The 14,124-nt window shown below is 45.5% G+C and overlaps 1 protein-coding gene across 3 annotated transcripts in view; it reads right to left on the bottom strand.

Annotated features, from left to right (window-relative positions):
* The window catches only part of SRPK2 (SRSF protein kinase 2), a 516,420-nt gene that overhangs the window by 129,113 nt on the left and 373,183 nt on the right, over positions 1-14,124 (bottom strand). For all 3 annotated transcript variants that reach the window (XM_069229855.1, XM_069229857.1, XM_069229856.1), the window contains one exon: positions 3,825-3,912. In XM_069229855.1, the coding sequence (XP_069085956.1) occupies positions 3,825-3,912 (88 nt within the window). The remainder of the gene's footprint in view (positions 1-3,824; positions 3,913-14,124) is intronic.

Genomic DNA, 14,124 nt, shown 5'->3' with positions numbered 1-14,124 from the left:
TGAATATCTTCTATAAAAATCCGACTTTCTTCTGAAAAGCCATTTAAGGATCTTGTATCAAACTTTTCTTGGAGATTTCACCAAAAGTGCAGGATTCCTAATATCATGCTCCCTGCAAATTAATTCGCGGAAATCCTGAGTAATTAGGCAGCCTATGCGTTACATGGCTTTGAAATTGGTCAAGTAATGTCCAAAAAAAGCAAAGTAATAATCTTTGAAGTTTGGTAATGGCAATCCACCCTTTTCTCTATCAACATATAGCGTACTTAAAGCAGCACACGCCTTCTGATTTTGCCAAATAAATGGACCGAACACAGAACCTAGTTTCTTGAAAAATAGGGACGTTAATACACAAGGGATGTCCGAGAACAAAAAATGAAATAATGGTAACAGACATTTTAATCAACGCAATTCGACCAAGTATAGAGAGGGGGAAAGATCCCCAGCGTGCAAGCAGAGTCTGGGTTTTCAAGAGCAAAGGAGCGTAGTTGAGATCATATAGATCTACTATGTCGGATGAAAAATTAATCCCAAGGTATCTCTTTGGTCTAGTATTTAAGCCATGCAATAATTCGGGGAGTAATCTATTAGGAGTAGTCCCACAGAAAATGATATCGGTCTTACTCATGTTAACCTTATAGCCGCCGATTAGCTCTAATTCGGAAAAAACATTGAACACCTCCTCCTGGGAGGCCCGCTCCTTATCCAAAAACATAATATCGTCAGCATAGAGTTTAATCTTCTCCATTGACTTCAACGGTGGATGAATCTGATTATTAAGACTGATTTTAATAGCTAAAGGTTCAATGAAGAGAGCAAAGAGAATCCGGGAGAGGGGCACCCTTGACAGGTCCCACGTCGAACTTGGAGCTGACCAATACAAACAGAATTAATTATAATGTTAGCTTCAGAGCTTTGATACAACCTTTAAATTAATATAGAAACCTGGGGGGGGGGGGTACCCTGTATCTAGATAATATTTCAAGCAGTGGATCCCAAACAACTAAATCAAAAGCTTTTTCAACATCTAATAAAAGGATAATCGCAGAAAATTTATGAGAAGCAAAATAATCGATAGCCTCAGCTAAATAGTGTGTATTAGTTGCGAGTTGTCGACCGGCTATAAACCCATTCTGATCGGGATGCACCAAATTGGTGACGATCCCATTAAGCCTAGTGGCGAAAAAAGTTCTGTATTAATTTTAAAGTCCGTATTTAGCAGAGAAATTAGGCGATATGCATTAGGGTCTTCTCTATCCTTATTTTTTTGGGGGGAAAGCTGACCACATTCCCAGAGTACCAAGAGTTAGGGATCCGCCCGCCCTTGAGCAAACCATTAATTAGAGACAAAAAAATAGTCTACAAATACATTAATAAAGGATTTATAAAATTCAGCCAGAAAACCATCAGGTCTACTTGCCTTCCCGATGGGGAGGTTTTTGACAACCTTGAGGAGTTCTGATGTCGTAAATGGCTGTGAAAGAGCAACACTGTCTTCTTCCGAGAGAGTAGGGATATCTAATTTCCCCAACAAATCCTTAATGGTCTTAAGATTCATAGCCTGGGTTTGGCTATAAATTTGTCTGTAGTGTTCTAGTATGATTTCACCCACTGCTCTAGGCTCAGTAAACCTTTTCCCGGTGGCAGGGCACATCAGTGCACGTATCATATTACTAGCAACTTAGTCTCGAATTTGCCAGGCCAGGAATTTGCCTGTGAAGTTGCTCTCTTCATATGCCTTCTGTCTATAGGTCTGGTATCCAATGTCAATCTTCTTAAAAAGACTGTTGGACAGTGCCCGTTTAGCTAGTTCGAAGGATTTTCTATTATTTTCCATAGGAGCTCGGAGATAAATATCTAAACTCTTCTGAACTGCTTCTTCCAGTGCCCGACCTTGTTGCTTCTCACAGAGTTTATCTGCCGCCCCCTTTGCGATAAACATGCCCCTGAAAAAGGCCTTAAATGCGTCCCAAACCATGGATGGAGTTGAGGACCACTGACTACATTAGAAAAATTCCCTAATTTCAATTCTAGAAGCCTGTACCCACCCCTCCTCTTGGAGAAGCTGCTGATTGAACACCCACCTTCTAGGTTGAAACGTACAGTATTCTGGTGAAAGGAACATTTCCAGCACAAGGGTGGCATGGTCGGAAAGACCTGAATGCCACACAGATTGGCTTTTGAAGCGCATTGTTTTAGGTATGAAAAAAGAAAAATAAATTCGGGAGGCGGTTTTCAATCGGCTAGAGACACATGTATACTCTCTCTTATTCGGGGTATTAACTCTCTAAGGGTCACATAGAATCAAAACTTTGATGTAATCTTTAAAGATTTTGGCAACTCTAGGTTTATGTTATTTTTTACCCATAACAGTAGTATCCATGGATGGATCCTGAAGAATATTAAAATCCCCACCAATAATGATTTTGCCCGGGAGTTGTAAAAGGGATTGGAACAGTTCCACATAAGGGGCCTGTACAGAAGATTTTGAATGGGATGTGGAGAATAGTGACGACTCCACGAGCAGTCTCGGGACCATCCTCTCAACAGAAACTGAAAGAGATGTGGCACTGGGCTGAGAGTAGCTTTAGGGACTGCTCCCTCAAAGCCTTCGGGTTCATGGCCGGGCACTCAGCACATGACTTCGAGTCCTGGTAGCGCTCAAAACACCACAGACACACATGGTACAGATCCGTCACAGACATCATATGGTGATTGAAGCTGCAGGGCTTGAAGCCGGTCTTCCGTGATGACATTCTCAATGCACCAAGAAGTAAAAAAACTTTGACGAAAAGTCAAAAGACCCATGAAAAAGGGATTGTAAGGGTAGCTCTCTTTGATCTCTGCGTAGGCTGATGCAGAAAGAAAAGAATGGAAGTCAGCGTGCCACGGTGGCACCTATATATGACCCGCAATGTCATCTCCGGCGACCACAATGCCGACTGACGGCGTGCAGGTGTACTGCTCAAAGAAAAATCTCCAGATTCAGACTGAAGCCTGGGGGAAATTCTAAGGTAAGGAATCTTCGAACTAGAAGTCTCTATCAGATATAACACATTTTAATCAAATCCGCCAAGGCCATCCAATATTGTCTTGAAAGTATTTCAAATGTCATGGAATACAGCAAAAAGAATTTTAGTTTAACAGATTATGCCCAAAGGAGGCACATGTGTTAGTGGTTAGCAGTGGACAAGCGCTTTCACCTATGCATTCCACCCACTCTCTGCCTTTAGTCAGAGGTGTGCAACGGTGAGATTGCTCAATCGGGATCTCCGTATCTAGAGACATTACATTGTAAGATTCCTTTAACAACAAGAGATGTAAAAAAAAAAATCACAAAAAAAAAAAATCCTCCCTTGCTAATTTAACTTATGCAAAATGAAACATACAGAACATTTACAAAGCCCACAGAGGTTTGCTTTGGAAAACTGCAGTAAGGAGTTCCTCAGCCTGCATAAGCAAACGAAAATATGAGCTTTCTGAGGCCTCAGATAATTGCTTCATAAACACAGCAGAACCCTGATTCGAACAGTCAAGTGAGTGGATAGCTTCAGATTTAAAGTTGGCTGATGTTTATCTCGATTATTTTGCAAAGAGAAAGAACCAATTCTTATTAAGTGAGCCCTGAGCTTATGACTCAGCAGTGCTGACATCAGAACTAACAAATCTGTAGAGAAAGCTACAAAATACCACTCCCTGCCTGCAACAGACACAAGTATTTCCATCTCTAGAACACTAAATATCTTCCTAAATATGTGTGCTGAAAAGTTGAATGCTATGGCTTTCCACCTTTACTTGTGTGCCAGTTGACTGTAAAAGGATACGTATTCCGTTCATGCCAGAAATTTTGAAATCATCTATTAACTGTACAACCATATCCTTGTTTGGATCACTCGGGTCACTTTCTCTCACCTAAAGAAAAAAAGAGGCTATTATTGTTTGCAGGAGAATTTGGTCTAATTAAAAGATGGTTCATACACATCAACATGATTGGATAAAAACTATTCCACAATGATTCTCTAACCGTGAAATGCATCACATAGCCACCATACCAGACTTCGATAACAGTATTGTGTTTAAGGCATGGCCCAGTGCCAGCATTTCATCACTACCTATGTAAAATGCTAAGGCAGCTCAAGTGTTTAAAACAAGAAGATCATCAGCAACAAACATAGGAAAAGTCAATAAGTTGTGCCTTTATAAAGTGAATGTTAAGCTGTTGGCTTTGCCAATGCTTGTTTGTACAGAAGTGTTAAAAAAAAGTAGAAGTAAAAACATTTTAAAAAACATGGAGGAAAAATATAGATATCTTAGGATAATTCAACACTTTGCACTGAAATCAATAATTTGAATCTTCATAAATGGCCTACTTTGTTTTTCAAATACTTTTCACTCAGGAAATGCTGAATGCAACTTAAAAATAAAAAGAAAGTATAAAAATTTAACAGAAAGCTCTTTCCGAGGACTAATGTACCTTTCACAGCACTCATAACTGAAGCATGGTCCAGCCTTTAGGTACACTAGACTAGCCAAGAGAGCAGATTTGTAGGCCTCCATGAGAAGAGACATCTCCTTTTTAATCACACCTTCTGCCCCAGTCAAGTTCTGACTCAAACGTCAGCCAGCTCAGTGTGTGCAGCAGATAGCCTCTCCCCCAGCACCATAAAAGCTTTTGAGTGCCAAGGCCAGTACATTTGTGAAATGTATAGAATGCAGAAGAACAAACAAAACCAACCATTAACGTCTTCTCTTTAGTCATATCCTGGAAAAATTATACCTGTTGTTGTGCTTTTAAAGACAAGATGGGAGGCGTTTGTAGCAACACAGAGCATGGGGTTAACCATTTTGTAAAGTAGTATGGCTGCTGTGCAGCTTGACTAAAAGTTAGAAAACAGTGATATGACGCAGTCAATGCTGGCTAAGCAACAAGGACAAGGGTGGGTGGGAGGAGAAGCAGCAACACGGACAAAGACGACAGGGGAAGAAGAAGGAATAGTTTCTTACATGTAACTCCAGTTCTCTCGTAGGGGTATTTCCATGATAATCATAAGCACTGAACAGTTCCGCACGCCTGTGGGGACCCCGGAGCACTGTTCTGAAGTGTATTCTTAAGTGTAGATGTTTGCCTTTCTTGAAAAAAGGCCTGTAAAGTCACTTAAGAATATCAATGCGCAGCCAAGAGGAAAAGCTACAAAGGCCAAATTGTTCATTCTTTTGGTTGGTAAGAAAGGAAACTGTAGTACAGATATACCTTTAAAACATATTTATTCTAAAACTGTAGTAAAAAACATGTTTTCCAACCTTATTTACAACTTCAAATGAGGATGAAACAATGCAGGGCAGTGTAGCCCATAGGCTGCCATTATACAGAATGTAAATAGAGCTGTGCCTTTAAGAAAAGAAAGTCTTCCTGTATCCCATCATGCACAACAAAAAGCAGTTGCCTCAGTTCTTTTTGTAGGCTTGTAATATGACATGAAGAAATCTGACTATCTCTTTCATTAACAATATCGCTATTATTATAGTTATCCTCATGTCAACTCCACCGGGGAGGAGTGAGGGTTGCTTATGACTATCATGGAAATACCCCTACGAGAGAACTGGAGTTACAGGTAAGAAACTATTCCTTCTCTCGTAGGGGATTTCCATGTATAGTCATAAGCACTGAATAGATTAGCAAGCCCATCCCAATAACTGCGGTGGAGTAGACAGAACAATAAAGACACAATAAATCACGCAAAGAGATTCTTAAGAGAGGCCTGTCCAACCTGAGCATCTGTCCTAGCATCTGAATCAAGGCAGTAATGCTTAGTAAAGGTGTGGACAGATCTCCAGGTAGCCACTTTGCATATTTCTGCTAAAGGAATGTTTCTCATCAAAGCAACAGTTGCTGCCTTCCCCCTAGTAGAATGGGCTTTTGGCCTGCCATCAATGGATTTATTTGCTAACTGATAACAGAATACAATACATGAGACAATCCACCTGGATAAGGATTGTTTGGAGGTGGCCAGACCTGTTCTAACTGGGCCATAGTTAATAAACAGCTGCTGTGATTTGCGCAAAGATTTTGTTCTATCCAAGTAAAATTAAAAAACCCTTTTTACATCGAGAGAATGTAGGGTTCTCTCAGCAGGAATAGATGGATTTTGGAAGAAAGTCGGTAAGGAGATGGTCAGGTTTACGTGAAAGTCTGAAATTACTTTAGGTAGAAATTTAGGATGTGTTCTCATTACTACTTTTGAGGAATGAAAAACTGTATAAGGTTCCTGAGCGCAAAGGGCCTGGATCTCACTGACCCTGCGAGCTAAAGTGATTGCAACCAGAAAAGCAGTTTTCCATGTAAGATGCTGGAGGGATGCTTTGTGTATTGGTTCAAAAGGGTGCAGCATCAGACGCGAAAGGACTATATTAAGCTCCCATGGAGCAGATGGCCATCTAATGGGAGGAAAAACCTTTTTCAAACCTTCTAGGACATCTTTTATGATTGAAATTTTAAAGAAAGAGGATTGAGAAGGACTCTTCCTATATGCCGTTTGAGCTGCCAGGTGTACTTTGATTGATGACAACTGTAAGCCAGACTTCGCCAGGTTTAACAAATATGGAAGAATAGCTTATTTTCCGCATGTTATTGGGTCAACGTTCTTGTTCAAACACCACATGCAGAACCTTTTCCATTTGAAGGCATAAGATGTTCTTGTGGAAGGGCGTTTTGCCTCCTTTAGAATCTCCATGCAGTCCTGAGGAAGATTAAGGTGACCATATTGCACTAGCTCAGGAGCCATGCTGCCAAATTCAACGACGAGAGGTTGGGATGTCTCATCTGGCCTCGAAACTTCGTGAGAAGGTCAGGGCGGCAAGGTAATCTGATGTGTGGTCTGAGTGACCGGTGAAGGAGGTCTGGAAACCACCACTGGCATGGCCATTCTGGGGCGATGAGAATCATCTTGGTGTTGGAGTGGGACAGCTTGAGGAGGACTGTCGGTATCAGGGGAAGAGGTGGAAAGGCATAAAGAAATGCCCCTGACCAGTTTATCCACAGGGCATTCCCCAATGTTCCTGGATGGTAGTACCTGGAGGCGAAGTCTTTGCATTTTTTGTTTTCTGGGGTTGCGAATAGGTCTATAGAAGAGGTACCCCACATGGAAAAGATGGAGCGCACAACGTCGTCGTGCAAAACCCACTTGTGGTTTTCATCCATTGCTCGGCTGAGGGCATCCGCCTGGACATTCTGTATGCCCGGAAAGTGAGTTGCCACTATTGATAGGTTCCTGGCTAGAAGCCAGTGCCAAATTGTTTGGGCCTCTGGCGACAGAATCCTGGATCTGGTACCCCCTTGTTTGTTCCAGTAGTACATGGTGGCCATGTTGTCTGTCTGGAGAAGCAGAGTTTTCGCCTTCAGTGCGGGGAAGAAGGCTTTGAGTGCAAGATGGACTGCGCGAAGCTCTAAAAGATTGATGTGATACAGTCGTTCTCTCTGCGACCAAGAGCCTTGTATTTGGAGGTGATCCATGTGCGCTCCCCATCCGAGCAACGATGCATCCGTGACTATGGTCTGAGTTGGAGGCTGTTGGTGGAATGGCATCCCTTTCAGAAGATTGTTCGGAGAACACCACCACTTGAGAGATTGAATGGCATGGGGAGAAAGAAGGATGCTGTTCTCCCAATCGTCTACTAGTTGATACCATTGATTCTCTAGACATTCCTGTAAAGGTCTCATATGGAGGCGAGCGTTGGGAGTGAGGTAGATGCAAGATGCCATTGACCCCAGGAGAGAGGATATCGCTCTTGCAGTGGCTTGAGGCATTTTCTCGAGCTGCTGGCATTTTTGGAGAATTGATAAACGTAGTTCCTCCGAAGGAAACACCTTTCCTTGAGTGGTGTCTATGATGGCGCCTAAGTAGTGCATTAACAACACAAAAGAATGATGGACGGAGTGCTGACAATGCAAACACTCACCCCCAGTCATAGATCTGGGTTTAATCCATCGTTTTTTTGCTGCCCCTGCCATTCCAGTTTGGACCCGTCCATATGCAAATCAGTCTTGACCCTGTTCCCCATGGGAACAGTCCAGCCCGAACTGCCAGGCCAGATCTTCCCTGGACTGGGAACAAGCATCCTGGGACCGGTTTCGGGGTTTCACCCCTCATCAGCCAGGCTAGCTTGAATAGAGTGGCATGGGAAGCACGGGGGGGCGACATTAACAACACAAAAGAATGATGGACGGAGTGCTGACAATGCAAACACTCACCCCCAGTCATAGATCTGGGTTTAATCCATCGTTTTTTTGCTGCCCATGCCATTCCAGTTTGGACCCAGCCATATGCAAATCAGTCTTGACCCTGTTCCCCATGGGAATAGTCCAGCCCGAACTACCAGGCCAGGTCTTCCCTGGACTGGGAACAAGCATCCTGGGACCGGTTTCGGGGTTTCACCCCTCATCAGCCAGGCTAGCTTGAATCAAGTGGCATGGGAAGCACGGGACCCACGTCTGGGCATACCCTTCCCACTTAGGGCGCCATTAACAACACAAAAGAATGATGGACGGAGTGCTGACAATGCAAACACTCACCCCCAGTCATAGATCTGGGTTTAATCCTTCTTTTTTTTTGCTGCCCATGCCATTCCAGTTTGGACCCAGCCATATGCAAATCAGTCTTGACCCTGTTCCCCATGGGAACAGTCCAGCCCGAACTGCCAGGCCAGGTCTTCCCTGGACTGGGAACAAGCATCCTGGGATATGGCTGGATCCAAACTGGGGTGGGAAGGTGAGCAAAAGAACGATGGATTAAACCCAGATCTGTGACTGGGGGTGAGTGTTTGACAATGTTCAGCATTCCGTCCATCACTTGTTGTTTTTGCTTTGTCGCCCTAAGTGGGAAGGGTATGCCCAGATGTGGGTCCCGTGCTTCCCATGCCAATGGATTCAAGCTAGCCTGGCTGATGAGGGGTGAAACCCCGAAACCGGTCCCAGGATGCTTGTTTCCGGTCCAGTGAGGACCTGGCTTGGCAGTTCGGGCTGGACTGTTCCCATGAGGAACAGGGTCAAGACTGATTTGCATATGGCTGGATCCAAACTGGGGTGGCATGGTGAACAAAAGAACGATGGATTAAACCCAGATCTGTGACTGGGGGTGAGTGTTTGACAATGTTCAGCATTCCGTCCATCACTTCTTGTTTTTGCTTTGTCGCCCTAAGTGGGAAGGGTATGCCCAGACGTGGGTCCCGTGCCTCCCATGCCACTGGATTCAAACTAGCCTGGCTGATGAGGGGTGAAACCCCGAAACCGGTCCCAGGATGCTTGTTTCCGGTCCAGTGAGGCCCTGGCTTGGCAGTTCGGGCTGGACTGTTCCCATGAGGAACAGGGTCAAGACTGATTTGCATATGGCTGGATCCAAACTGGGGTGGCATGGTGAGCAAAAGAACGATGGATTAAACCCAGATCTGTGACTGGGGGTGAGTGTTTGACAATGTTCAGCATTCCGTCCATCACTTGTTGTTTTTGCTTTGTCGGCCTAAGTAGTGCAACCTCTGTACAGGTGTTGCCGTGGACTTGGAGAGGTTGACCTGAAGGCCCAGTCTCTGGAGTAGCTGGTGTAGGAGGCTGGACTGGCTTGTAGTGAGTACCAAGGAGTACTTACACCTTGCACCAGGCCCAGGTATCCCTTATTAGTGTAGAGGGGTGCCTAGCAGCTTAGGCTGATAGAAAAGGTAGCTTAGCAGAGCAGCTTAGGCTGAACTAGGAGACGAGTGAAGCTCCTACAGTACCACTAGTGTCATATGCACAATATCATAAGAAAACACAATACACAGATATACTAAAAATAAAGGTACTTTATTTTTATGACAATATGCCAAAGTATCTCAGTGAGTACCTCAGTATGAGGATAGCAAATATACACAAGATATATGTACACAATACCAAAATATGCAGTAATAGCAATAGAAAACAGTGCAAACAATGTATAGTCACAATAGAATGCAATGGGGGCACATAGGGTTAGGGGCAACACAAATCCTTATACTCTAGAAGTGGAATGCGAACCACGAATGGACCCCAAACCTATGTGACCTCGTAGAGGGTCGCTGGGACTGTAAGAAAACAGTGAGGGTTAGAAAAATAGCCCACCCCAAGACCCTGAAAAGTGGGTGCAAAGTGCACCTAAGTTCCCCAAAGAGCACAGAAGTTGTGATAGGGGAATTCTGCAGGAAAGACCAACACCAGCAATGCAACAACGATGGATTTCCAGACGAGAGTACCTGTGGAACAAGGGGACCAAGTGCAAAAGTCATGATCAAGTCGGGAGTGGGCAGATGCCCAGAAAATGCCAGCTGTGGATGCAAAGAAGCTGCCACCGGATGGTAGAAGCGGAGGATTCTGCATGAACGACAAGGGCTAGAAACTTCCCCTTTGGAGGATGGATGTCCCACGTCGTGAAGAGTCGTGCAGAAGTGTTTTCCCGCAGAAAGACCGCAAACAAGCCTTGCTAGCTGCAAGGGTCGCAGTTAGGGTTTTTGGATGCTGCTGTGGCCCAGGAGGGACCAGGATGTCACCAATTGCGTGAGGGGACAGAGGGGGCGTCCAGCAAGACAAAGAGCCCACTCAGAAGGAAGCAGCACTCGCAGAAGTGCCGGAACAGGCACTACGAAGTGGAGTGAATCGGTGCTCACCCGAAGTTGCACAAGAGATTCCCACGCCGCCGGAGGACAACTCAGAAGGTCGTGCAATGCAGGTTAGAGTGCCGGGGACCCAGGCTTGGCTGTGCACGAAGGAAATCCTCGGTGAGTACACAGGAGCCGGAGTAGCTGCAAAACACGCTGTTCCCAGCAATGCAGTCTAGCGTGGGGAGGCAAGGACTTACCTCCACCAAACTTGGACTGAAGAGTCACTGGACTGTGGGAGTCACTTGGACAGAGTTGCTGAGTTCAAGGGACCTCGCTCGTCGTGCTGAGAGGAGACCCAGAGGACCAGTGATGCAGTTCTTTGGTGCCTGCGGTTGCAGGGGGAAGATTCAGTCGACGCACGGGAGATTTCTTCGGAGCTTCTAGTGCAGAGAGGAGGCAGACTACCCCACAGCATGCACCACCAGGAAAACAGTTGAGAAGGCGGCAGGATCAGCGTTACAGTATCGCAGTAGTCGTCTTTGCTACTTTGTTGCAGTTTTGCAGGCTTCCAGCACGGTCAGCAGTCGATTCCTTGGCAGAAGGTGAAGAGAGACATGCAGAGGCACTCTGATGAGCTCTTGCATTCGTTATCTAAGGAATTCCCCAAAGCAGAGACCCTAAATAGCCAGAAAAGGAGGTTTGGCTACTTAGGAGAGAGGATAGGCTAGCAACACCTGAAGGAGTCTATCAGAAGGAGTCTCTGACGTCACTTGCTGGCCCTGGCCACTCAGAACAGTCCAGTGTGCCAGCAGCACCTCTGTTTCCAATATGTCAGAGGTCTGGAGCACACTGGAGGAGCTCTGGGCACCTCCCAGGGGAGGTGCAGGTCAGGGGAGTGGTCACTCCCCTTTCCTTTGTCCAGTTTCACGCCAGAGTAGGGCTGAGGGATCCCTGAACCGGTGTAGACTGGCTTATGCAGAGATGGGCACCATATGTGCCCATCAAAGCATTTCCAGAGGCTGGGGGAGGCTACTCCTCCCCAGCCCTGACACCTTATTCCAAAGGGAGAGGGTGTAACACCCTCTCTCTGAGGAAGTCCTTTGTTCTGACTTCCTGGGCCAAGCCTGGCTGGACCCCAGGAGGGCAGAAACCTGTCTGAGGGGTTGGCAGCAGCAGCAGCTGCAGTGAAACCCCGGGAAAGGCAGTTTGGCAGTACTCAGGTCTGTGCTAGAGACCCGGGGAATCATGGGATTGTCTCCCCAATACCAGGATGGCATTGGTGGGGCAATTCCATGATCTTAGACATGTTACATGGACATATTCGGAGTTACCATTGTGAAGCTATACATAGGTAGTGACCTATGTATAGTGCACGCGTGTAATGGTGTCCCGCACTCACAAAGTCCGGGGAATTGGCCCTGAACAATGTGGGTGCACCTTGACTAGTGCCAGGGTGCCAACACACTAAGTGACTTAGCACCCAACCTTTACTAGGTAAAGGTTAGACATATAGGTGACTTATAAGTTACTTAAGTGCAGTGTAAAATGGCTGTGAAATAACATGGACGTTATTTCACTCAGGCGGCAGGCCTGTGTAAGAATTGTCAGAGCTCCCTATGGGTGGCAAAAGAAATGCTCCAGCCCACAGGGATCTCCTGGAACCCCAATACCCTGGGTACCTCAGTACCATATACTAGGGAATTATAAGGGTGTTCCAGTATGCCAATGTAAATTGGTAAAATTGGTCACTAGCCTGTTCGTGACAATTTGTAAAGAAATGAGAGAGCATAACCACTGAGGTTCTGATTAGCAGAGCCTCAGTGAGACAGTTAGTCATAACACAGGTAACACATACAGGGCACACTTATGAGCACTGGGGCCCTGGCTGGCAGGGTCCCAGTGACACATATAACTAAAACAACATATATACAGTGAAATATGGGGGTAACATGCCAGGCAAGATGGTACTTTCCTAGAGCTGGTGAGTCCAACTGAAGTGCTGTTGGGCCTCTAGGTATGTGGATGATTTTATGAGCCAATCGTCTAGATAGGGATAGACTAATATCCGATGTTTTCTCAAATGGGCTGCCACCACCGCCATGCATTTGGAAAACGTCCTCGGTGCTGATTTGAGGCCGAAAGGTAGCACTGTAAATTGGTAATGACTTTTTCCGACAAGTAATCTTAAAAACTTCCGATGCTTTTTGATCACAGGAATGTAGAAGTAAGCATCGCAGAGATCTATTGAACAGAACCAATCGCCTTGACGAAGTTGGGGATAGACTTGGTGTAAGGATAGCATCCTGAACTTTTCTCTGCGAACCCATTTGTTGGCTACCCTTAGATCTAGAATGGGTCGGAACTCGTGTTTGTCTTTCTTTGGTACCAGGAAGTACCTCGAATAGATTCCCTTTCCCTGCTGGTTGATAGGAACAGGTTCTATCGCCTTCTTTTGTAATAGGGTTGTTACTTCCACTTTGAGAGCGTCGAGATGGTAATTCACCGATTTGGGTGGAATAGAAGGCGGGGGGCTTATGAACCCGAGACAGTAGCCATTCCGCACAATATTCAACACCCAGGCGTCTGACGTCATGCGTTGCCACTCTTCCAGATGATGTGAAATACTTCCCCCTATCGGAGTGGGTAACAGAGGAGGGGGAAGTGAGGATTCAGGACTTAGACGCTGATGCTTGACGAGCTGTTTGGGCAGTTTGTGGCATAGAGCGACCCCTTGTTTGTTTTCGCTGGGTCGAAAAGGTTCTCTGATGTTGCTGGGATCTTGGAGGCATCCACTGTGGTGTTTGAAGCCTTTGAGCAAAGAATCTACGGTGGTAGGGACGGAATGTTTTTCGTTGCTCTCTTGGCCTCTCAATGCCCACCGCCTTTAGAGTGTCCAGTTCTATTTTCATTCTCGACATCTCGTTGTCAGCATGAGAACCAAACAAAGTGGAACCTGAAAAAGGCAAATTTTGTATCCTCTCTTGTGCCTTTGGTTTAAGTGAAGTAAGGCGTAGACAGGAATGTCTTCTCAAGGAAATTCCGTGAGAATAATTATGTGCGGGTAACACAGAGGAGTCTTCAGCCGCACTTCTTACTTGATTGGAGACCATGGCGCCTTCACTTACAATCTCCAAGAAATCCTCCTTTTTCTTCTTAGGAAGGTATTCTGCAAATTGCAGCACAGAATCCAAAAGGGCGCGATCATACCTGCCCAACAGGGCAGTGGCACTAGCCGTTTTCATAGTGATGGCTGAAGTGGAGCAAACTTTGCGGCCTGAGGCAGCAATTTTTTTACTCTCCTTGTCCGGTGGAGAAGAAGACGACGGAGATGTAGAATGTAATTTCTTAGCAGCCACGATTACCACTGAATCAGGCACTGGATCCGCTCTCAGAAATAAAGGGTCCTGCTCCGGAGGACGATATTTCTTTATGAGTCTGGAAGGAGCAGTTTTAGTTGTGGACGGTGTTAAGAAAATGCCCATTGCCAGTTCAAGTAACCCTGGGACCAGCGGTAGTAATGGC

This window comes from Pleurodeles waltl, chromosome 4_1 (assembly GCF_031143425.1).
Source record: "Pleurodeles waltl isolate 20211129_DDA chromosome 4_1, aPleWal1.hap1.20221129, whole genome shotgun sequence".
In the NCBI taxonomy this organism is placed as follows: Eukaryota; Metazoa; Chordata; class Amphibia; order Caudata; family Salamandridae; genus Pleurodeles; species Pleurodeles waltl.
This window is presented reverse-complemented; position numbering and strand designations above follow the sequence as displayed.